We start from the raw sequence: 25,764 nt of genomic DNA, 5'->3' as shown, positions 1-25,764 counted from the left end.
AAAGGCTAGAAAAGGAAGCACATAGCAACGCGTCGTTGACAATACTAAATTAAAGCGATGAAAACACGGTCGTCCTCTCCGTCCATGTTCATGTCCCAGACTCATGTCCACCTAAAGAAGAGTCCACAGAGAAGCCAGGTCAGAATGGATGCTGTTTACCATTCCAGTTGAAATCAATCTCGTTTGATTGACTGACACAGTGAAATCAATCATCATTACTCTGATGTTCAGCAGGGGAAAGTGAGCAATTTACGATCCACTGCCAGTGTAAAAGTCCGAGCTCCCTGGGTTCCTCCTGGAAAGGCTTCAAGACGAAGAGAATACAAATGGGAGGTTTGTTTACTCCTATTCTACCTTACTTGCCAGCACATATCATCTATAATGAGTCATTTTTTAAATTGTGAATGACTACTTGACTGTATGTAAAAAATTTCCATCAGGGGGCTACTCGCTGCTTGGAGATCACCCCGGGACGGGCCACTGACCCTTCTTCACCTCCTCTGCGGCTCACTGACCTGTCCAGTGAAGAGGACGATGACAGAGGAGTAATCGGCAAATATGAGAGAAAAATTGAGTCCAATGTCAGAGGTTGACTGTATAAAAAGTGAAAAACGCCAAATGTTTCAGTTACCTCTGAAATAGTTTCTCTTGAATAATAATAAAAAAAAAAATCACTTTGTGGACTCAGGATAAAAAACAGTCAAAGTCGCTCTCTGATCAGTTGGGTCGTCAACATGAGGTACTAAAGCAAAAGTTGGACACGTTTGTGGAGACAAATCGCACTCTCAGACGACTTCTGAGGGAACAGCATGGACGGGAGGTACAAAAACGTCCTGACTAAATTTGTCTCATATTTAGGTTGGATGTTGGTTCTGCAGTATTGTGTATATGCACTTTTTTTTTTTTTTTTTAAACAAAAAATGTCTGTTTTGTCTGTCCTTTTCACCATAGACAGATGCACTGAGGTTGTCTGACGAGAGGGAGATGCTAATGAGAACTTGCTGAATCTGAGGTCTCTCTCTCTCTCTCTCTCTCTCTCTCTCTCTCTCTCTCTCTCTCTCTCTCTCTCTCTCTCTCTCTCTCTCTCTCTCTCTCTCTCTCTCTCTCTCTCTCTCTCTCTCTCTCTCTCTCTCTCCTCTCTCTCTCTCTCTCTCTCTATATATATATATATATATATATATATATATATATATATATATATATATATATGTGTGTGTGTGTACAAATAACAATGTTGTGAGCTTGATGCACATATATTTTATTCAAAAAATATGCGTTAAATTTATCTAAAGTGACAGTGAAGACTTGTTTGAAAAAAAATGTGTATTTGTAAAAATAAATGCTGAACTTTTTTAAACTGTTTTTTCATCACAGAATCCTGAAAAAAATAGTTTCAGGATTTCTAGAAAAAACATTATTCAGCACAACTGTTTTCGACATTGATAATAATTAAAAATGTTTCTCACGGATCAAATCAGCATATTAGAATAATTTCTGAAGGATCATGTGACACTGAAGACTGGAGTAATGATGCTGAAGATTCAGCTTTACCATCAGAGGAAAAAATTTAGTTTTAGAATACATAAAAAAAAATGTGGTTATAATATTTTACTTTCTCTTTTAGAAACTTGAGACTAAACTCAACAACAGGGAAAGAGAGGCCAATCAGATGGCTGAGAATTTGGAAAATGAAAAGGTAATAATGATATCTCACTAATTCCCTTATTTTTTATTCATTTGCATAACATTCTTCTGTGGCATGTTTTAATACCTCTTCTGCATTTCTAAATATTTGCATATAGTGAATTTGCATCAGATTTGCTCCAGTGTTCTAGGAAGTGTTTTCAAGAATGTGTTTTGTCATCACAGGATCATCTGAGGACTGCAGGAGAGCTGTCAAAGGTTCTTGAATCCACCCGCAGTCGCTTGCAGAATCAGCTGCACAAGAAAGAAGCTGAAAATAACCGGCTGGAGGCTCAGATTCAAGTAAGACTACTTTTACCTTAGTCATGGTTTTTATTGATACAAAGTGGTACATGCAAGTCTGTACTGTACTGTGGCACAGAGGCTGGAAGAGACACTGCAGCATCAGCAGGAGGAGGTGCAAGGCCTGCTGGAGCAGATGAGAGAGCTGAAGCAGCATTGTGAAGGAGACAGAGACGTCCACAAACAGGTCTTGGAGGACCAGAGATAACAGGCTGAACAAAGTGTGAATACAGCTGCACAGCTCTCTGCTCAACTCCTGGACAAGGCATTGTACAGAAGATCAATACATGAACTGTACCACAGGGTTTCATAACAGACCTTCATGGTTTAGAAAGTGTTAATTGATTAAATAATTCTCCAAATGACCTTTATTTTAATATGGCACTGCTGGCTCAATAATTCACTTGACTGGACACACTAGCTCACATTTTACAGTTTGTTTGAAAGACTGATTTTTATGCAGCTGGCCAGTATGAGCCATGCAGTGCAAACTCTGACTGATGTGTTTGTCATCTCCTTAGGAGGCTCAGTTAGCAGAGGCTCTCTCCACTGCTGAGGAGCTTCGGCAGCGTTACTCCAAACAGAATAGAGAGAAAAGCCAGCTGGAGTTGGAGATCACCACCTTAAATAAGTCAGTGACTCTGTTCACTTGCTCTAAGTGTTCACTGAATCTCAGCCTTGTCTTCACGTCCATAATTTATTATTTTTAGTCTGAATTATGGATTATGTTCCGAGTAATTTATCGTGCTTGGGCCTATACATCAGTGAGATCTGAGGTTTTGAAATTCTCTTTCAATTTAATTGCCAATCAATTCCTTTGTAGAAAAAAAAAAAAAAAAAAAAACGGTCTGTGTTACTGGGTGCATATGATCCTTAAGAAATTATTCTAATATTCTTATTTGTTGCTCAAAAACATTCATTATTATTATGTTGAAAACAGCTGAGTACAATTTTCTTTCAGGTTTCTTTGAATAGAAAGTTCAGAAGAACAGCATTTCAGAAGAACTATAAATACTTTGTAACATTATAAATGTCTTTATCATCACATTTGATCAATTTAAAGCATTCTTGCGAAATAAAAGTATTCATTTCTATAATTTCTTTACCAAAAAAAAAAACAACAACTATATATTAAGGCTTTTTTTGACAAGTTTCCTGATGTTTACCCAATTGTGATATTTAGTGGAGCTCATAATGGAAGGTGATTGTAGAGTTTTCTCTTTGCAGTCACCTCATTGAGTTGAGTGAACAGCTGCGCAGTTGTGAGGAGAAGTCCTGCGCAGAGAGAGAGGGGCTTCTCAGCCGTCTGCACTTCCTCACCTCAGAGAATACGGCAACCAAACTGGAAAACCAGAGACTAAAGGCAGTAAATCGAAAAAAATCTTGTCTAGATCTAGACATTTCTTATTCATCCAAAACCATTTACAGTGCCCCTATTATTGGTAATGAAAGGTTCATATTTTGGTTTTGGGAGTCCCCAACAACAGGTTGACATGCATGCAAGGTCAGAAAACTCTTTCATTGTCTTATATGATGCATTTTTTTTTACCTTATTTGCTCAAGTACTCCCAAACGATTCGTTTAACGATTAATTTTTCCAAACCCCTCCTTTGCGTGAAGCTAATCTGTGGTAATTGGTTGGATTGATCTCATTTTAATTTCATCATGCATGTAATGCCTGATAAAGCAGCATTTGTGAGCTCAGTGCTGCTTTTATGTACAGCTGTTACTGGAGAAACATCTATTTTACTGCTCCAAAAGCACCACCTAGTGGCAAAGAATGAATTTGCATTTTCATTCAGACCAACGCGAAAAGACCAACAAGACAATATGTTAATATTTCATTTTGACTTGAACATGAAACGGCTTGGAATTCTTTTGAAAAACGACTTGTTTCAATGATTCAGAGTCGACTCTTTCGTTTGAGAGACAATACCTTTATACATTTCAGATTTAAAACTTTGCAGGATGTTTTCATTCACTTTACACACTGCATGAAAGGTCATTTTCAAAAATCCATAATAGGAGCACTTTAAGCTCTGATTTTTGATGTCACCTCTTTTAGAGCACTCAGTCATCCACAGAGGACAGGCTGTCTTTGTCTCAGACGGAGGTGCAGCAGCTGAAGATTTCTCTCAGAGACTTTGAGAGTCTAGTAGAGGGTTACAAGAGTCAGGTGCTTTTAACATACCACCCTCACAGCTCATTACAATCCATCTTCACTGAGTAGTAGTACACTAACCCTTCGTAATTCTTGCAGTTGCAAAAGACGTGTTTGGAGTCAGAGGAGTACACTTTGAGGCTGGAGATGGTAGAGAAGGAAGCACAGAGTGACCGCGAGGAGATGGAAAGAGAGGTGGAACAGAGCCGCAAGCAGCTCCATGCTCGGCTGAAGGAAATGGAGATGCTGCGTGAAGCTCTGAAGCGCTTGGAGAACGAGCTCAGGGAGGCCAGAGAGAACATGCACATCCAGGACAGGAGAAACACAGAGCAGAACAGCACTCTGTCTGAGCTCAGAATCAAGGTGATCATGCGTGTTTATTCATGTTTGCACCACAAATATTACAGTGAAATCAGAAGGGTTGTATTTTCTTGGTTGTATGCAGATGGAGCAGCAGAGTTGTAAAATAGAGAATTTCCCGGAGAAGAACTTATTTCTACTTGAAGAAAACATGCAGTTGAAACGCTCCATGGAAGGCACTGAAAGGTCTCCTGCAAATCTGCTGTTATAATATATAATATTTAAAAGACCTTATGAAATCAAATGATGCATTATTCATATTTTAGTTCCATTCTCTTCTATTAAATATATACCAAAATAAGTGAAACAAATGAACTCTTCCTGTAATTTATTTTATATTATATATTTGAAAAGGAATCAAAATTTATATTTAAATTTTCATCTTCTCTAATAAATACACCAAAATATATTGAAAGTGTATCATTATTAGATTATTATTTTATGCTCTCCTATCACAGGCTAGAAAGAATCACATTTTAATTGTATTTATTTATGTAATATTTATTTAAATTTGATATATAACTTTTCTTCTAAACAGGAAATGTCCACAGAAACTACTAATAAATTAACATTTAATTGAGTCTTTAACATAAACACCCAATTGATACAAAGAGCTGAAGTTAAATACAGTCAACCCAAAACCTTGTTCATTTATGTAAGTGAGGACTTCCAGAAAAAATTATAAAAATATGGGACTAAATTATTCAGACACTTTGACCTGACCATTTTTTGCTGAAGTGTTTTTTTCTTTAATTGCTATTGCAAACTTTTTATACCACAGACTGAACAAAATTAAGCATTGCTTGGCAATTGATTACCTAAATTGTTATCTAATTGTGTGCTTAAATTTAACATCTGAATACCTTTCTATCAAAGTAATCTGACATTATCAAGATGAATTTGTTCTGACAGTTTAACTCGGAGTTCTCTTCATATTTTATTCCAATTTTCTAAACTATAGTGAATAAACTGTGATTTACACAGATTTCTGTATCATTCTCTCTTCTTGGTTCACACAGGAAGATGGAGGACGTGAGCACTCAGAACAGGGATCTGCTTCTGGTTGTCGCTAAGCGTGAAGAGACCATCCACAACACGCAGCTGCGTCTGGAGGAGAGGAGCCGAGAGTGTGACTCTCTCTACAGACAGCTGGAGCAGGCCAGGGAGGAGGCGCAGAGACAGGTCACAGTCCACAGCAATTTCTTTTTGATGCTACAGATGTTGCACCTGTGTGAGGTTAGTGTATACATGAGTCTTTGTTCATAGGTGGAGCAGAGCCTGGAGTGCATGCTGTCCAAAGAACGCTCAGCTCAGTCTAAAATGCTGGATTTGGAGAGTCAGCTGAGCCTGGCTAAAAATTAGCTGGGTCAGCTGCGCCGCAGCAAAGAGGATGTAAGTGTTCGCTGGCCGACTATGGGCTCTGAACTTTCAATAGCACAATAATTAAGCTCCACGAAAACAAAAATCATCAAATGATTATACTGTAAAATTCTCTGTGAATTTTGCAAGTATCATTTTGAGCTGTGGTTCAGTTTGGCTAAAAAAAATCCAACATAACCAAAATGTATGGTGTGCCTAAAGGATCATGGCGATGGAGAGAAAAAAAAAAATAATTTCAATGCTTTTTGCATTTGCCCTAAGAAACTTTGCAAGAGTTTTGTTCCCCTGAGAAACTTTGTGAGCGAATGCAAAGTTGGCGATGGACATAAAATGAAGTGGGCGGAGGAAAAATCATGTCAATGCTTTTGCGAGTCGGGAGAATCTGCTACTTCTGTAAGAGAATGCAAAAGCATTGAAATATATTTTCCCTATTGTAATTTTTTCCATCACCATGTCCTTTTAAAGGCTCTGTAGAAACATTGATAATAGAAGTCTGTGAGGCAAGTTTCTAGAGTTGCTTCTAGACTTTTTTTAATTGTATTTCCCTCTGGAAATTTTGGAAAATCATGGGCAGTTAAAAATTCTCTAAAATATTTAAGCAGCTAGATATCAATCTTTGAAGACTGAAACAAGCAAATGCCACTGTGATAACATTGCTTTATTATTGAGAGAAATGTCACTAGCGAGTATAATTACAAAAACTTAGTATTTGATATACAGAAATTCAAGCCCATTAATCTACAAAATTCTAAAAATCATTATCCAGTAAACATGTACCACTTGAAAGGTCACCAAAAGTCAAAAACCGAGCTGAGTCAGTGATTTATGGGAATCAGCAACATGCCACTGATGCTTCACTTGTTTTAATCTGCCGTTTTCCTTACAGAAATATATGCACTTGCATTAAGACCTCTTAGCAGCTTGGGTTTCTTTTTTCAGATGGAGAAGCGATGAAGAACCAGTTGGAGCAAGTGAACAGCGCCAAACGCAGCCTGCAGAACTACGTCCACTACCTGAAGGCTTCATACACCAATGTGTTTGGAGACTCTGCTTTAACAAGCTCACTAAATTCCCACATCTAAACACTGACCACGAATGAGCCATTTCTATGTTTACTGCAGTTATTCTTAGACTTTAAATGATTTCTTCTGATGATCTTTTAATAAGTGCAAAACAAAATCTCCAATGTACATGTTTCTTTATTTAAATCACAATGAATTAAACAGTCACAATATTCCTCAAAAATATATATATAAAAAAAAAAAAGCTTTCACATGCCAGTACAACCGTCCACTAAGACTAATCTGGGATTAATCACTGTCACTTTCTCCCTCACTGTCTGCTTCCTTAACGTCCATGCTGAACTTGTATTCCTGGTCACAGCCCATGTAGGCATCGCTCATGAAGTACAGTGTGTAGTTGTGCACACCAACAACAGGTGCCACAAAGTCAAGTTTCACCTGAGGGATGAAAACAGAGTCCATGTCATTAACAGTCCTGAACAAGACCTCTTTTTTAATACTACACAGGAATAGCGCACTACTGCCTTGGGCATCAAAGCAGGACTGACCTTGGCCTTCTGTTGAAGAGTTAGTCTCTTGATTGAGATGAGACTGTTCGATTTGGGGTCTCCAATTACAACCCACCAGCCTTCTTCACGTTTCTGCACAAAACAAACAAAACGTCATGAATTAATGCTGCATTTCTATAAAATAAACATCTCTGAAACAGTTGATCTTGTTGTAAGATTGGGGCCATGAAGTTTTTTTTTTTACAGAAATTAACTTTATGACTCAGTTTAATCCGTCTTTGCTAAAGACTTTGATTATTTTTTAATACTTCTATTTCAAATAAATGCTGTTCTTTTGAACTTTCTATAAAAAATTTATCACAGTTTCCACAATAATAAGCAGAAGAACTGTTGAACATTAATAATAATAATGAGTGTCTTGAGCTGCAAATCAGCATATTAGAATGATATCTGAAGGATCATGTGACACTGAAAACTGAATAGCTGCTGAAAATTCGTACATTTTAAAATATATTTAAACAGAACATATTTAAAGTTGCAGTAATATTTCATAGTTTTTTTTTTTACTGCATTTTTTGATCAAATGAATGCAGCTCGGGTGAGCATGAGAATTTATTTAAATTGCTTTTTTTCTTTTTTTACTTCAAATCTTACTGACCCAAAACATTTGAAAGTTGTAAATATAGTGTTTGTCAATAGAAACGCACCTGAGGGAACAGAGGAGCAATAACAGGACCTGTAACTTCCTCTTCTCGCTCCAACTGCACTTGGACGACCACTGAACTTCCACTGTGAGCACAAGATCAATTAATACCTTCAGCAAAGTGATTAGTGGTATAAATGATTAATGTGCACCCATACAAGGTTACACATTTACAACTGAAGCTTTCTGCATTCTGAGTTCAGTTCGTACCTCTTGATGTTGTCTTTTTCAGCCACTTCATACGACAGCTCAATGTTGGGATAGCGGTTACAGAATCGTGCCACATCCGCCATTTGTACATCTGTAAGCTGCAGAAGACCAGTGCGGTCCTCGTCTTCCATCTCCATGATGTCGAAGATGCTCTCCACACCCTATACACATCAACACAACAAAGATAAGACGGACAGCTAAAAGACGATGTTCAGCTTTTAGATGATCCTCGACCCAGTTCTCACCTTGTCCATGCAGCGCTTGATGTGTTCGGAAGTGAAGTGGGGTAGCTGTTTGAGGTACGAGTCTTTGGACCACATGGCTTGTGTGACCATCTGAGCCAGCTCCATGGCAGCCAGTGCCGGACTCAACCAGCCGTTACTGGAGAGCACATCCACACACGCCTGGATCAGCCGCACAGCCTGAAAACATGGGCAAGAGAAGAGAAGACTGAGGAAACATTTCATTTGAAAATTAAGATTATTAATAAAAGCTGTTGTGTAGTCACTTGATTAAATCTTTTCATTTATACTTATATATAAGTCTCTTGTGCTCAAATGTTTTTCAACAACATATAAACTAATATTTGACAGGTGGTGTATGAAATAAATTGAAATATATTAACTAAATACTAAAATCTATACATTCAAAAATATAAATACAGTGGTGGCCAAAATTATTAGAACACTTGGCATATTTAAGAGGTTTCAGTTGACTTTGTTTAATTGGCCATTACAATACCCATAAAATGAACTATTTCTGGAACGACCTGCGACGGAAGGAATCTGCTGGAAGATTGAAAATGATGGACTGACCCCCTCAAAGTCCAGACCTCAACCCAATCGAGAAAATTTGGGGCGAGTTGGAAAATAAACTGGACAGATCTATTGTACATTCAAAGGAAAGCCTTGAGTTGCAGAAGGCATGGCATAACATTAGTGTTAAAGTTCTCAGGAAATATTTTAACACTGTGCCAGAGAGATGTGCTGCTGTAATTGCTGCAAAAGGTGGACATACTAAATATATATATATATATATATATATAAAAAAAACGAACAACTCATTTCATCTGATATTTGTTATGCTCAGAGAAACCATCTGCATGTTTCATGAACATTATGAAATGAAATCATATTTTGGAGGCAAAAAAAGATCAATATTTTCAGATCTGTCAGGTGTTCTAATAATTTTGGCCACCGCTGCACATACAAAAAAATGACACCTTTAATTCCAAATTAAAATTTGTATGCACTGGGAAATCCACTAAAAATCCTTTTTTGTTGAGCTGCAAAAGAGGTTCACTATGTGCTCAAAGTGTTTGCCCTCACCTTGCTGAGGATCTCCTCAGTATCTGACTGGAGCTCAGCGCTCAGCTGCATGCGGGACAGATGAGCCTGGAGCAGCAGGTTGGTCTTCACATGCGGGTCGTTGAATTTGGGGTTGTTCAGTTTGTGAGGAACTTTCTGAGCCAGCTGAAAAAAAGAGTTGTTAAACTGAGAGCTCTGACGCAGTCTGTTTGTTCAAGAGATCATATACCAACTCAAAAAAGGAAAGTGCGCTTTTACTTACCTGCCGAAGCAGGGTGTCTTCATGGTGCCTGATGGGAATGTTTTTATACTCCGCAGCATTGGAGATGATCTCGATGAGGCCACGGACCTTTGTCTTGGCGTTCAGGGACATACTAAACAGCTCTGGAGAGAGGACACAGACAACAGTTGCATCAGATGAGACAGATGTGCCAAGACAATCAAGAAACACGTTTGATGCTTAGTGATTGTGTTTGAAGTCAGTATGAAATGGAAATATATTAATGTATAGAACTAAGTGTCCACCCTACATCCTTTTTTGATAATCTATTACACTCAGCTGTACATCAACATAAAGGAGAAAAGATCTGTCGCTACTTGTTTCATCGTAACTTCAATAAAGTGTATTAAACAAAAAGTCCTCACCAATGGTGGTGTAGTTTATATAGTAATAGGCTGCGATCATGCCCAGATTCAGAGGTGCCACATCCATCTCATCCTCGATGCTGATGCACTTGGACTGCTCCAGATCTTGCAAGGTGTTTTCCACCACCTCAGACAGATGATCTGACAGGTGGCGATGAGACATACCTGTAAAACGAAGAGATTTTAGTCTCTGATGCATTAAATAAATGCTACAATTGCACTGCTGCTTGATTATTTTCACACGCATTCCTGTTGCAACAAATTGTACATTTTGTAGAACAAAGTCCTGCTTTAGTGAAAATTGTGGGTATTTGAAGGATTGTGGTTCCTCACCCTGCAGGTTGTAGTAGTTAGGGTTTTGGGTCATGCGGCGATACAGGAACGTCCATGTCATGTAGTCTACAGCATCCTGTTTGTTCTCCACCGTCTTGGTGACGATCTCAGCATTGAAATGGTCGTGAAGACAGTGGTCCAGGTGAGACTCCACAGGCAGAGGCTCGTAGAGGAACTTCTTGAAGAAGTCCTAAAGAACAAGGATGTTCAAAGTTATGAAGAGGGAACCAACAATGGTGATATTAAGTCAAGAAAATGTGTAGATTAGAGTAAGCTTTACCTTTTTTGACCCTTGACACATGATGACACAGCGACCCTCGTCGTCCTGGAGAGGACGGTTAGCCTTTCCAACCATCTGTAGCACATCATAGATTGGGTAGTCCACATATCTAATTGGAGAAAGACATTGAGCAATACACACGCAAAGAGTAAATACTGCTGATGACATTAATCATTTGAGACCACTAAGAATGAGAAAATACGTACGCGTGGATTTTCCCGTTGTAGTACTGTGTGTCCATGACAATCACCAGGTGGGCAGAAATATTGGTGCCCCAGCAGAGAGAGCGAGATGCCACCATCACCTGAATGGCACCTGCCATGAGAGAGCAGAAGGGGGCAACACTTTTTAGCTCAAACACACCTTAATCAAAAGTTCAATTAACCTCATAATTCATTTAAAAATTACATATGACATTAGCATTCCTGGATCCCTTTGAACCTGGTGGAATATAAGCTTAGAAACAGTTATAACTTATGTATTTTTGAACTAAAACCATAATTAATGAATAACTTCATTGAGTGAATGAGCAAACATTTTAAATTTTGAATGTTTTGTCATTACCATGTGATTACAGCATCTACCCAGTTTTATAATTTTTTAAATTTATACATGATTTCAAATTATACATGAACTACAACAAAACCAATGTGATGCAAGAAAATATTTTTATCAATATTAATCCCCCCCCCCAATATAATTCACATCACTTTATGAAATTAAGAACAAATAAACTGAGACCAGTATTAAGTTCAAACTTAAAATGCTTTGAACTTGTAACTCATGACTAGGGTTGGGTATTGAGAACCGGTTCAATAATTTCCAATAACCGGGTACTCGATAAGACACGTGCATTTCAATTCCGCTTAACGATTCCTGCGTTCACATTTTAATGTGATTTTAAACTATTTACGCACAGAAAAGCAAAGAACTTGAGCACTTTTTGCGTGCAGTGCACACATTCGAAGTGCGAACACAGAGGAAAAGCGGTCCCGGTGTGGGTTCCCAGCCTGCATCCGTTCTCGAACCGTTCCGTGCATTTCCACTGAAGAAGATTTGTTCCATGCCTAAATGTGCTTCTCTTTCTCATTTACCAACCAATATGCACAAAAATACATCAGTATATCATCATAAACAGCCTTTTTTGTCTTAAGTGAACATACATGTGAAAGAATAATAAACGTGCTGCCTGAGTGCCTGTCATTAATTTTAATCAAAGAATAAAAAATAAAAAAATTCACTGATCTTGAATGAATATCGTTTGTAACTATAAATGACAATTAATGTATATATTATTTATGAAAAGAAAACTATAGTGTTTTTGAACTTTTGATTTCAATTTCTGTACCTGAAATTTGTTCAGTTGTATTTATTTATGCTATTGCTAATTGATTTGTTTGTTCCTTTCTTATTACTGACTGTTTACTTGTCTTTAACAATTTAATGTTTCAAATGTATTAGTCTAGTTGTTTTTGCTGTGGTATTTTGTTAAAGCCATAGGCAAATGTTCCTAAGTGTAAAAGGCCTAAGTGTTCTGTAAGTTGCTTGCTCATGTTATTCAGCTGCAACAGAACCCTTTGTAAAAAGACAGAATGAGTATGTTTGACATCTAAATGTTTCACTTAAAAAAAATGTCATCATTAGATTTTTTTATCTTATTGTAATCGAACTAAGAATCGATAAGTGAAGTGAAGTGACATTCAGCCAAGTATGGTGACCCATACTCGGAATTCGTGCTCTGCATTTAACCCATCCAACGTGCACACACACAGCAGTGAACACACACACACCGTGAACATACACCCGGAGCAGTGGGCAGCCATTTATGTTGCGGCGCCCGGGGAGCAGTTGGGGGTTCGGTGCCTTGCTCAAGGGCACCTCAGTCGTGGTATTGAGGGTGGAGAGAGCGCTGGACATTCACTCCCCCCCACCTACAATTCCTGCCGGCCGGAGACTCGAACCCGCAACCTTTGGATCACAAGTCCAACTCTCTAACCATTAGGCCACGACTTCCCCTGAGATATCGTAATCGATAAGCAGAATCGCAATCGGATACCCAACAATACCCAACCCTTCTCATGTCATGACTGTTCAAAAACAGCCCAAATTTATGAAACCTATATCTTAATTTTCTAACAAAACATCAATATTACTCTAGAAGGTTTTCAAACAAATTATATTCATTTTACAAAACATTAGGTTTTGTGTTTTACCTGAGGTGAAGAGATGCTCCACAATCCTGCGCTCTGTAGGAGAAAGGCCCTCATGAAGGTACCCCACCCCATTAGAGAGGGTCTCCTTCAGTGTACCATCAGAGAGATTCTCCATGAATGGAACCAGGTCCTTCTCAGTTGCGTGCAGGAACCTGCAGGAATAAAAATAAGGATAGATGTCAGATGTCTTTCAGTATAAAAAGCTAGTGTCTGATATATGTGATACAGATCTTCTCCAAGCACCTTTGTGGGACCACGTCTGCAGCACAGAAGGTGAGGATATCAATAGCAGTGAGACGAGTCTGGCGTCTTGATGGCACGAACACAAGCACTGGCTTGGATGGGGAATGTTTCATTATGGCGTGATACACTGGTTTAGCCATGGACAGCAGACGAGTCTGTGTGTGACTCACGTTGAAGCCCTGAGGAAGGGGAAAAGGAGTGAGGAGGATTAAACAAAACTTCAACAAATGTAACAAGGTCAGGATTGTGCCTAAACATGAAATTAAGTTACAGAGAGCTTCAGACCAACCTGGATGTGAAGCTCAAGAGGAACCGGCCTGACATTAGGGTGGAAGTTGAAGGTGGCTGTAGTGCTGCAGCCAAGCCAGTGGGCCACATCTTTAGCATTGGACAGAGAAGAGCTGAGGGCCACGATACGGATGGGCCGCTCGATCTGAGAGGAGATGTACCTCATCCTGGAGCAAATCACCTCCAACACAGGCTACAAGAGACAGAAAATTAGAAATAAACCTAAACAAATGATCTCTGGTGATTTAACAGCTAATTATTATTGTTTAGAAACTGGAATAAACAAACACTTACTCCATTGTCACCTCCAATGAGATGAATCTCGTCTACAATGAAGAGACTAACGTTCTGCACGTTCTTCCTCTGTTTCCAGCGGCGGGACAGGATGTCCCACTTGTCTGGGGTGCTGACGATGATGTCACCTTTACCCAGCAGCTTGAGGTCAGTGCTCGTCTCACCGGTGAGCAGGACAACCTTCTTATTCAAAGTCTCCTGAAACTTCTGGTGCCAGTCAATAAAGACCTGCACAAAAATATAGCGTCTCAATCATGACATTTAACTCCTCATTTCACAGAATTTCTTGAAGTTTACATAAACGTTTACGCGGACCTGACCTACATTTCACTGCTGGTTATACTCTGTATAATTGTGTATGTGACAAATAAAAACATCTTGAATCTTGAACATTAAGACTTTTTCAATAAAGGCAGATATTTATGGACTTACCTGTTCGGCCAGAGCCTCCATGGGTGTGATGTAGACACAGCGGCCCTCTGAGTTGTGTAAGAGCATCCTAAGAATGGCAAACTCAGCACATATGGTCTTCCCGCTGCCAGTGGGGGCACCAACAAAGACATTATCATCGCTGTTGTACAACGCATTGAACACTGAGGAAAAAAAGAATAGTTTCATTTAAAGTTAAATTAAAGTCTCAGTCCAATATATAGTGTATTGTGGATGGTCTATAAAGGCAGGTACCTTGGGTCTGGATTGGGTTGAAAAAGGGAAAGTTCTGGTAGAGGCTCTCAAAGGCTGCGTTTCTCAGAGCGGACACGGGCAATGGCTGCAAGTCCAGCAGCTCAGTTGGGGGAGGATATTTCTCAGGCAGGATCAGGTGACGGAATGAAACAGGCAGTTGCGTCTCACATGCTTGAAAAAGAGAGAGAGCGAGAGTGAGAGAGAGAGAGAGAGAGAGAGAGAGAAAGAAAATCTTCGGACTTCTCCAATACCTCTAATGCTTCATTATCCTTACAGATTGTGGTCACTATATCAATGCCATACTGAATTAGTATTTTAAATATTCAATGCTGTTTAGTAATACATCCTGCAGTATTAAGTTGTAAACTTACACAGCCAACGGTCTGAAGCTATGCGAATGAAGTACTGTGGAGGCAGCGGCTCAAACACGGGCACAAAGAAAGTCACAAGATGCTCATCCTGAGCATACTTGGCCTTCAGGAGGAAGTACTCATGATGAAGAACGACCTCACTGTCCACATCCTCCACTAAGATCCAGAAGGCCTCAGATGAGCCGTGTATCTAAAAGCAGACATTTAGTTACTAGTTCAACGTCAAAATTCTTAAATGAAAAAAAAAAAAAAAGTTGCATAAAATAATCATAAAATGTTAATAAAATAATCATCAAATGTTAAATATTCATATTAATTTATTTGTAATAATAAAATTCATGATCATTATTAGTCATTTACTGATCTTTTTTTAAGACTGACCTTGTCATCCCACTGGAAATCTGGTGTGATGGTGAGCTCCACTTTCAGAGTGGAGCGTGTGATGGGCTGCAGATGAACTGCCAGGTCCAGCTTTGGGAACTGATGGACGTACTTATGAATGGTCTTCCCCATCTTTGGCATGCGGATCAACTCACCTGAATGAGTGATGATGAGACAGTTACATAAAATGCCACTTTTATAGACACTGGCACATAAAGACAATACTTGACTAGCTCAATGTATTCATATCCACTATTCACCAATTTCATTGTGGTTCAGATCATAGAGGCGCTCGAAGGGAAAGTTCTTCTTCTCAATCTTTTTGATGACCTCCTCTGGAAGCTTGCGGAACTGACGCAAGGGAGACATAGACTGCCACCTTGAAGGAAAAAAGCCAACAGCATGAACATCACATTGGATAATAAATAATGCATTGTACAAGTGGCAAAAACTAGCAGCATCATGACAGCTTACATCCTTTTGTCGATCATCTTGCAAAGGTTCATAGTCTTGTCGGTGAGTTGGGCCCAGCCTCTGCTCAGGACAATCTCAAAGATGGCCCTCATTAGTCTGCCAGCGCTCTGTAGAATCAAACAGAAAATTAATATGGAAAATCTATGCATATTCTCTGATTTTGAAGACATTAAATTGAAGGTTCAATTAAGCCTTTACATAATAAGACATGATCATGTCACTAACCTGCGTCACATAGACCATGTCAGCCATGAGAGCAAAGCCCTCCAATTTGAGCTGAGAGATATATGCTTGCAGCAGCACATTAATCTGAGAAACAGATATAACACTCAATTTAAGAGAGACAATCAGTCAAAGACTGCATATCTGTATTTGATATTATACTCTAAAATGCACTTACCTTTGCACTGGGTTCTTCAATGCTTTCCTTCACTGGAATAGGGACTCTTTCAAGCAGTTTCTGAAGCTCCAGTTTTTCTTCCTGTCAATCATTACATTACAACCATGTTGATTAGAGTTTTGTTCCAATGTTTCAGCTGGTTTAATTAGATAAGGCACATACCTCTCTGACGGTGATGTTTCTGAACTCAGAGGAGAGCGAGAACACCCTGAAGAGCTCGATCTCACTCAGTGTAGGCTTCAGCAGCTGGTTGTAAGTCATTATGGACTCGTGGGTGATGTAGAAATGACTGGCAATGCGGCCCAGGTCTGTCACCTACAACAGAACAAATTAAATATCATTTAAACAACATCTGTTGCTGTCATTTAAAATTTAATCGATGTGTTTAGGTAGCAGTGCTGAAATCCATTATGCTGGGTTGGGTACATCATGCTGGAACAATCTCAGAATTGATTGTGCATATAAATAATCTAGAGATTCCCAGAGATGCTTAGAAAAATAGGTTAATATGACAAATGGTGTGTACCTGAAAGCTGCCAGATCTCTTGTCATATTTGACCAAGTTGTTCTTCTCCAAGACGGTGGCTGCTGTGTGCACTAGATCCATCCTGCGTCGCTCCAGCAGGGGGTCACTGCTGCGGTCGTCATGGGAGACGGCATATAGAGTGGGGTTCCGCAACATCCGAACATAAAGGTATGTGTAACCCAGCCAATTTACAGCATCCTGAAAACAACAAGAAATAGAGCAACAGATGCTTAGAGAGGAATACTAATAATAGGCATGTGCAATACTGCATATTTTCAATGTCATAAAAAATTATATTTTTTCAATATGCTTAAATTACAATATAAAAGCTACTTTTTTGATTTGTAAAACTATATAATATGTAAAATTATATTTTTAAATATATTTAACATTCTATTATAAAAGTATTTCGTAATTTTGAAAAAAATGAATTGTCTTTGTAAGATTTAATATTAATTTCACAATATAATAATATATTTTGTATTTTAGAAACATGTCCCTCACATCATTATGTTTTTTAACCTAAACTTGCAAAAATTTCACCAGTGGTTTACCAATAAAAATATTAAAGCTAAAAAACAAAAGATAGCTGACTAATGAACTTTTGCAAATAACATTTAAACCTCACCTTGGCATTCTGCACATTGCCCAACACTACCTCTGCATTGAGCATGTCGGGTAGTTTGGCCACCATCTGGCTCTCGATGGGCAGCTGCTGATTGAGCAGGGACAGGTAATACTGCAGTTCTCCATGGGAAGTGATCAGAATACCCTCTCCCTTAGAGTCATACTGCGGCCTGCCAGCACGACCCAGCATCTGCGTCACAAAGTTTGAGTGGGAGTCAAGTCATTAGTTGTGGTCCATTTAACTCAAAGTACAAAATGTGTGTAGAAATACTACCGACCTGCAGGATATCCAGGGCTCCCAGCTCTGTCCATCTGCCTTTCTCTGGGCTGTACACCTGTGTGCCTTTGATGATGACAGTGTGCGCTGGCAAGTTCACACCCCAGGCCAGAGTGGCTGTAGACACCAATACCTAGAAAACACAAATTCATGGTTCAATGCTCTCCGTTTCAACAACAATCAAAAACGACCTTGACATTGATGAATGTTACAAACTAACCTGAATGTGACGGTCAGCAAACAGATCCTCTACCAGCGTTCTGTCCACTCTGGTCATTCCAGCATGATGAATAGCAAAACCATATGGCAATAGATCCTTCAGCTCCAGGTTCTGTCAACAAAGAAAACAAATGGTCAACAAAATCAGTATACAATAAATGTGTGTCCAGACCATGAAGCTGGGGACTTTTAATAGTACTAATTTCAGAGAAAAAAAAAAATCTACAAAATAAATTTGGTGAAATGTTGGACACAATCACTGCTTGAACAATGGTGTGAGTTTGGGTCAGGATTAAATATTTATCAAACAATAGCAGCCGAGGGGAATCTTTGAAACTGGCTTGAAATTACTGCTATTATTTTGGTAATTAATTTATTATACACTATTTAATAAAATAATTTATGAATTGTTATTTATTATAAATGAGTTTTTTTTTTATTATTTAATAAAAATTAAATTATAGTATTATTTTTGCAGTCATAAAATCACTACAATTTATACAAGTTATAATTTATGCAATTATAATTCATTTAGACTATAATAGTTATTAATAGACTATAATCTGTTTATTAAGTCAATAAATAAGCCAAAAATGTAAAAAACAAACATGCATATTTCTTTGTGGAATAAAATTTTCGATAAAAGATTCGACGTAGGTCTTGTTTCAAGTGTACATCAGTTTGAGGTTGTATCTGATGTACAGCAGTTTGTGCTAGTTGTGAGCTAACCTTGCACTGCTCAGCTTCAGTCCTCAGGACCTCAGTGGAGGCTGAACCCTCTCTTAGAAACAACCCCAGTGTGTCCTTCTCCAAACACATATCCCTGATCGCACGTGCCGTCTTTCCGGTCTCCTTTCTCGAGTGCACAAACACCAACACCTAGGAAAAAGGAAAATAAATGATCAAGAAACAGAAGGGTGACTGGACAAATAGGAGGACACATTTGATAAAGAACTATTTAGTTAGTTATTGTGTTCAGCTTCACCTGATTCTTTCCAGCATGTTCCATGATCTTCTCATAGACAATCTCATTCATAATCTGGAAGCGCTTGATAGCCTTCTTCTCTGTAATTCCTACATAGGTTTGTTCCAGAGGCACGGGCCGGAAACTAAAAAAAAAAAAAAAAAAAAAACAGGAAAACATCTAACATATTTTATTATGCCAAAAACTTATTCAGTGTTATCCACATACCGTTACAGAAGATTATTTCACCACAGCAGTCCATTTCTCACCTGTTGTCAAAATAGAAGAGTCCCTTGGATGGATCCACACGAAGGCAGGTTGCCACATCCTCATAGTTGGGCAGTGTGGCACTGAGGCCGATGAGCCTCACGTCTTCCTGCGTTAGCTCCACATTGCGGATGGTTCGAGCAATCAGGGACTCCAGAACGGGGCCACGGTCATCATGCAGCAAGTGGATCTCATCCTATATGACAGAACATGTTAAATTGGACAAACATGAAAGAAAAACTTTTAAAGGTGACATATCATGAAAATCTGACTTTTCCAGGTTTTAAGTGCTATAATCTGGTCCCCAGTGCATCTACCAACCAAGGAAACGTGAAAAAGATTAACCCAGTAACTTTGTTTTAGTAAGCCTTTTTCTGCAAGTGTCTGAAAAAACAAACGCGTCTGATTTCGCTCCCTTGGTGATGTGGCAAAGGGACCTCATTATCATGTCATATTATATATGTCATTTTGATTTCACAAGCGACAATGGTGTAGCAGTTCTAATGCCATGGTGAGTTTGAGCAAAACACGATAACTGTTCTGCCTTTGGCTGCACAGACGAGCACAGAACACTATTTAGTCCCAGCCTGAGACAGAGCAGTGGATTTATTGATTTATTTACTGTATGCTGCTGCCACACAGATCTAAAATAATCATGCGATTTATTTCCCAGCTATTTACCTTCACAGACATAACTGACTGTTTTGTAACTCGTGTGTGTTTTTAACGTAAACTTGTGTGTGAATGAGAACTTAGTTTAGTACTCGCATGCTGTGACAGCCGCTTTCTGTTTGTGTGCACTCAGAAAACTGTATAGCAGAAGTTTAAACTAATATGGTTTAAAACGCATTATTTCAGCGCGATAAACCTGCTTATCAGAACCAAAACAGATGTTTTTAGCAGGTACGAGCTGATATGGTGCAGCTCTATTCTGGAAAGGGGGCAGGAGCAGCAGCTCATTTGGATTTAAAGAAACAGGCACGAAAATCTGAGTGTTTCTGCTTTCACTCAAAATAGGCATTTTCAAAATGATATAATAAATGATCTGTGGGGTATTTTGAGCTGAAACTTCACTGACACATTCTGGGCGCACCAGAGACTTATATTACATATTGTAAAAGGGGCATAATAGGTCTCCTTTAAAAAGGGAATTGGAGTCTTCTAGATTACTTACAATAATAATAAGGCGCACAAGCTGTGTATATGTGCGGTCTCCTCCTTTCCGGGTGATGATGTCCCATTTCTCTGGGGTGCATACAATAATCTGGGTGGCGTTTATTTCCTCTTTACACAGCTGATGGTCTCCGGTCAGCTCAGAAACAATGATGCCATAACTAGCCAAGCGCTGCAGACAGAGCAACAAATGTTTTAGAGACAATACTTTTACAATTTTAAACAAGTATAAATATGTAAATGTTAAATGTAATTCTATTTATAAATACTCATTTGACAGACACTAAATTACAGGAAATTATGGGGAAAAGCATAATGCAGTATTACCTTGCCAAAGCTGCCCACCATCTCCTGTACTAGTGAGCGCATGGGAGCGATGTAGATGATTTTAAAATCATCAACATTGATGGTGCCATCCATGTTGATATGCTTTCCGATCTCTCTGAGCATTGCCATGAGAGCAACATTCGTTTTGCCAGCACCCTACAGGTCAAAGAAAAAGATGGAAAATAAAAGCCCGAGTCTCCTTTAGGGTAAAAATCTTAAAAGCTAATTCAAGTTAAGGTCTATGGTGCATCATATTTGTCACATTGTGATTTTAATGTAGATGTTCATTTTTAGCCAGCGCCTGGACAGTTCCGCCTTTATCGGCAGACTAACCGTTGGAGCGCAAACCAGCAGGTTTTCATCTGTCTCCATTGTGGTTTTGAAGAGTTTACTCTGTATGCGATTCAAGGTTTTGAATCCTTCGAATCCAGCTTGGGCATATTTGGGCAGCTTCTCAATAGCAACCAATGTCTGAGAAGGAAAATGAGAGAATCCTTGTGAGACACTAGTGAAATTACATAGATGCAATAAACCAATAATTCATAATACATTGCTATTTACACTAGTGTTCACAAGTTTGGGATCAGTGAAAAAATATATATTTTGAAAGAAATTAACACTTATTCAGTAATTGATTGATCAAAAGTGACATTATATTATATATAAAATATTCAAATAAATGCTGTTCTTTCTATTCAAAGAATCCTGAAAAATGAATTACGATTTCCACAAAATACTAAGCAGTACGACTGTTTTAACATTGATAAGAAATGTTTTTTGAGCAGCAAATCAGCATATTGGAATGATTTCTGAAGGATCATGTGACATTCACAACTGCAGTAATGGCTGTTGAAAATTCAGCTTTGCCATCACAAGAATAAATTACTTTAAAAAAAAAAAAAAAAAAAAAAAAAAAAAAAAAAAAGTTAACTGTTTTAACTGTAAGCAAGAGATTTCTATCAAAAACACTAATAAATCTTACCGACCACAAACTTTTGTACAGCTGTGTATTCCTGTGTGGTAATTTTATATAATAACCAAACAACCTGAAATAAATAATAATTTATCCCCACTTGAAGAAAATGCATCACAAAATAAAGGAAAATACCTCCTCATCACCAAAGGGTTTGGGTTTGAGAGCGGGCACATGGACCTCCTCGTAACCCTTCCTCTGTTTGCGGAAGGAGCCGTCAGGCAGCTGACAACGCTTGTTGGCCATGAAGTGACTGCCCTGAGTGAAGGCCAGGTCTTCCAGATCTAGTAGTTGCCTCGAGGTCACGGCCTAGAGACAAAGAACACAGCAAAAATATAAGACAAAAAAAGTGCTTGAAGCAGTAGATGTAGCTTAAAAAAAAAAGAAAAAAAGAAAAGTAATTTACCTCTCCATGATCAATGTCCATAGACTCCAGATCATCCACACGGGACTTTCTTACTCTCTCCCTGCGAGATCGTTCCTCCTGCAAAGAAACAAAAGATCATGAGCTTACAAATGGTTGACCTTCTTTGAACAGCTCAAGCTCTCTCAACTAAACCAACTCCATAAGGAGGAGAAGTTCTGACCCTGATAATGTCCTCTTTCTCAGTCTCCTGTAGCTGGTAAAGAACTTTGGAAAGATCCTGATCAGCTTCCATTTTATTCATGATTTTCTCCTTCTCAGCCTCACTTTGGGCACTGGCCAACATGGTGCAGTACAGGACTGGATATGACAAGAATAAAAGAATAAGGCTTTTTAAAAACTTGTAACCCTTTGAACTGTTCATACTTCCAACATTGGAAACAATCTCAGAAATCACAGTCCTGATTAATGTGACTTACTCATTCGCCTGTGCTGGCGGAGGACCTTAATGAAGTCAAATGTGTTGAAGCCCAAAAGCAGCACCAACTGGTTCTCACACTCTCTGTCATCACTGGCAGTCTAACCAAAGAAAGGAATGAATCAGCCACACAGGAAGACGTACACATACAAATCTCTCAGTCTGCAAGGAATTGAGAAATCCCTACCTTAAGGATTTCCAAGACCTCATCTGCTTTCTTCTGAGACACGATGGCATCATTGTAGAAGCGGCTGAGCTGACGCTGAAGCCAGAAGGCATCAATGTCTCGGGGGTGAAGATCCTTCTTTTTGGTCATCATCACATCACCTGTGTTTCCCAGCTAAAGAGACAAGAACATGTTAGGCTGGATTTTTGAACCATTTTTGAACCACCAGTGGTTCTCAACCATTTTCAACTCCAAATCCCCACTTTGTTGAAGACAATATTCTAAGACCCTCTTATGTAAGCTAATATGTACCTATTGCACTTCAGCTGTAATAAACTCAAAATACAGGATCAGATTCATGTTGTACATTTTAATTAAAAGTAAATTAAACTAAATACTAAGTTCAAATAAATTAACTTTAAATAATAAAAAAAAAATAGAGGCTACCCTGGAATTTTGGCCTTTCCTACTGAGTTTAGCTGCAGCCCTGATCAAACTCTCCTACCTGTGATTTTCTAACGAAACTGAAAACATTGATTAGCATGCTCAGGTGTGTTTGATTAGGGTTAGAGCTAAAACTGCAGGAAAGTGGATGTCGCGAGCCAGATTTGAGTACCCCTGCCCTAATAGGTCCCAGATTCCTGGTTGAGAGCCAGTGCTCTATAACCAGGTGTGCAGAAACATGTGGGACATGTGACTTACATTAGCAGTCAGGGTACTGCTCTCATCTGCCTCCTCTCCCTCGCTGTCATCAGAGCCTTCATCCCGAACCTCTCCGTACTGGTCCTCGTCGCCCTCCTACACAAACAAATACATGCTGGTGTCACTTCAAGAACAAAAAAAAAACAAAAAAAAAAAAAACACACAATCAGAGCACCAACAACCAGCATGTAGAAGCTCACCTCCTCATCAGACTCAAACTGCACATTGACTCCATAGGTTTCATCAATGTTATCATCTGCAAAAGAGAAGAGAGGTGTGACCTAGCTGAACATCATGATGAGAAGAGTTTGGACTCAGATTGGACCTAAATTATTTACCCATATTTTGAAGCTCTTTGTCTCCACCATAGTCAGAGATCTTCTTGCCCAGGTTGACCAGGACGTGGTAGCGTGTGTCGTCAGTAGGCCCCAGCAACTGCTCCACCTCCCTCCTCCTCTCTTTGTCTCTCATCTTGTCATTCTTCAGCACAGCCAACACCTCGTCTGCAGCTCCACAAAGGATATCCCTTGGCTTAAAGTAGAGAAAAAGAGATTCTTTAACCTAATTTAATCCACTGTTTACATGCCTCAAACATCACCCCACATTGACCAAACAATGAATTGTTCTTTAATAGCGAACTGACAAAGAGAAGGTTTTTTTAGATTCACAACGCCATAACATGTTGAAACAATGATGAACATTTTGTGGAAAGTGATAGTTTAACGGTTAATTGATGAATAGAAAGTTCAAAAGAACAGCATTTATTTGAAACAATTATTTTGTAACATTCAAAATAGTTTAACTGTCACATCAATTAATGTGTCCTTAATGAAAGAAAAAGTAAAAACTTATGAACAACAATTTGAATAATTATTTAGTAACCCTTTAAAAAAATAATCTTAGCAAATCTAGCAAAATATCTCAATATTTCTAAGAGAATATCCATTTTTCATGTATATTATAATGACATTTTACATTTTTGGTGCATCATTTAAATTTATTTCTAGACAAAACAGTGTAGACTTTTTATATTGGCAGAATATTTTTATTGGTTATCATCACTAACATGAAAACAGTGAATCTCTAGTAAAGAGTAAACAGGTGCAGTGATCTTACCTGATCTCCAAGGGCTGCCTGAATAAAGCTGAGGAGAATTTCATATGTTTCTCTTGTCTCTTTGGTCTTGGGCTTGTATACGATGCCCACCATCTCATCAATCCCCTCTGACAGCAGTGTGAAGCCCTTCATCTTGTTTATGTCATGTCTGTCTTCATCTCTCTTTCTTCTCCTGCATCATATAATGAAAAAAAATGTTTAAACGATTCAAAGACCATGAATCAGAATCAGAATAAGCTTTATTCGCCAAGTATGTTTACACACACGAAGAATTTGTTTTAGAGTGAGGAAGAGATACAGCATGACATGAGGAAAGGGGGGAGAAAAAAAATTGGGAGTACAGTGTGAGAATTTGCTTTTCTGATCAGACTCACTTTGCTCTCCTCTCCTCCAGCATCTGAGGTTTGGTTCTCTGGCTCCTGTCTCCCATTTTTGTTCCCTCCAGTTTGCCGACAAGAGACAGCACCTCTCCGGTGGGCTCATCTCTGCGGGTGCGGTCGATCAGAGATCTGTCCGCTTGCAACACCAAGTTGGAGTTCTGTGGAGAAAACACAAACACTCACAACCGGTTCAACACCTGTTTCAAATCCCAGTGAACTGCCTACCTAGACAGCATTTGTAAACATCACAAGCCCGATCGTGCTTTATGCGCTTACGTTCTACTAAAAATCTACTTAATTCAAAAGAAAATTAAACATTTACTACAAATATGTTGTCTAAAAACGCTAATTAGGCAGCTCAGTAGGTTTTTAAACACACAGCCAGTGTGTACAAGCACGCGCACACCAAAACACACCGCTTCAGCGCGCTAAATAAGGTTTAGCTTCATAACATATCAAATTCGTTAAAAATAGGATTTTACAAATTTTATAAGACTCTTACCGCTTTGTATTCATACTGCAAGCTACGTGCAGTAACATCCGCCATGACTTCTTATGACTGTAAATGCGCTCAAAATGAAAATCTTCTTTATCAACCAGCACAGCCGGTGATAGCGGAGAGACAGGCGGCTAAATAAACTACACAGCACTCATCTATACTCCTAGTTAAGCAAAAACTAGCGTAGTGTGCACGAATTACGTGCACACCACAATAATAACACACTTTAAAAAGTTAACTCTCTTTTCTTTATCTCCGAAACGGGACCTTACGTCTTAAACACGCACGACGGCTTCAAAATGCAGTTTGATGTTATTTCCGCTTCCGGGTTCGCTGGCTCCTCAGTGCAGTGCGTGAAAAATGTTGCCTCCTCTGGATAGGAATGGCATTTATTTGTGTTTAGTATAGTTTATTGGGGATGTGTTAAGTATATCAAAGGGCATGTAGAAGACTGCAAGTTCT

At 38.8% G+C, this 25,764-nt stretch overlaps 1 protein-coding gene and 1 pseudogene across 2 annotated transcripts; one reads left to right on the top strand and one right to left on the bottom strand.

Moving 5' to 3' along the window:
• The first annotated feature begins 57 nt into the window (after positions 1–57).
• On the top strand, positions 58–6,969 carry LOC306848798 (outer dense fiber protein 2-like; annotated as a pseudogene). The gene is made up of 16 exons: positions 58–138; positions 235–333; positions 441–581; positions 689–820; positions 952–1,012; positions 1,625–1,696; positions 1,870–1,986; positions 2,066–2,251; positions 2,508–2,617; positions 3,214–3,349; positions 4,052–4,162; positions 4,247–4,510; positions 4,593–4,693; positions 5,527–5,689; positions 5,774–5,899; positions 6,808–6,969. The product of its transcript is annotated as an outer dense fiber protein 2-like (transcript).
• On the bottom strand, positions 6,529–25,619 carry LOC306848093 (U5 small nuclear ribonucleoprotein 200 kDa helicase-like). The gene is made up of 45 exons (XM_079382434.1): positions 25,306–25,619; positions 24,798–24,961; positions 24,424–24,595; positions 23,646–23,838; positions 23,508–23,563; positions 23,308–23,403; positions 22,627–22,779; positions 22,441–22,540; positions 22,185–22,321; positions 22,004–22,081; positions 21,733–21,906; positions 20,958–21,095; positions 20,625–20,780; positions 20,299–20,469; positions 19,127–19,320; positions 18,879–19,002; positions 18,623–18,772; positions 17,895–18,005; positions 17,676–17,807; positions 17,399–17,587; positions 16,771–16,968; positions 16,407–16,559; positions 16,245–16,325; positions 16,070–16,153; positions 15,845–15,951; positions 15,631–15,749; positions 15,371–15,525; positions 14,990–15,179; positions 14,619–14,789; positions 14,367–14,527; positions 13,935–14,162; positions 13,642–13,833; positions 13,353–13,531; positions 13,110–13,261; positions 11,103–11,211; positions 10,897–11,005; positions 10,617–10,806; positions 10,284–10,448; positions 9,901–10,022; positions 9,660–9,803; positions 8,577–8,753; positions 8,332–8,492; positions 8,126–8,207; positions 7,458–7,550; positions 6,529–7,347 (listed from the first exon to the last, which is right to left on the bottom strand). Exons 1-45 carry the CDS (start codon positions 25,348–25,350, stop codon positions 7,198–7,200), a joined length of 6,405 nt encoding a protein of 2,134 aa, XP_079238560.1. The 5' UTR covers positions 25,351–25,619; the 3' UTR covers positions 6,529–7,197.
• Positions 25,620–25,764: the final 145 nt, after the last annotated feature.

This window comes from Barbus barbus (genome assembly GCF_936440315.1).
Source record: "Barbus barbus genome assembly, chromosome: 28".
NCBI lineage: Eukaryota > Metazoa > Chordata > Actinopteri > Cypriniformes > Cyprinidae > Barbus > Barbus barbus.
Note: the sequence above shows the minus strand (reverse complement) of the source record. Positions and strands in the feature narration are given on the sequence as shown.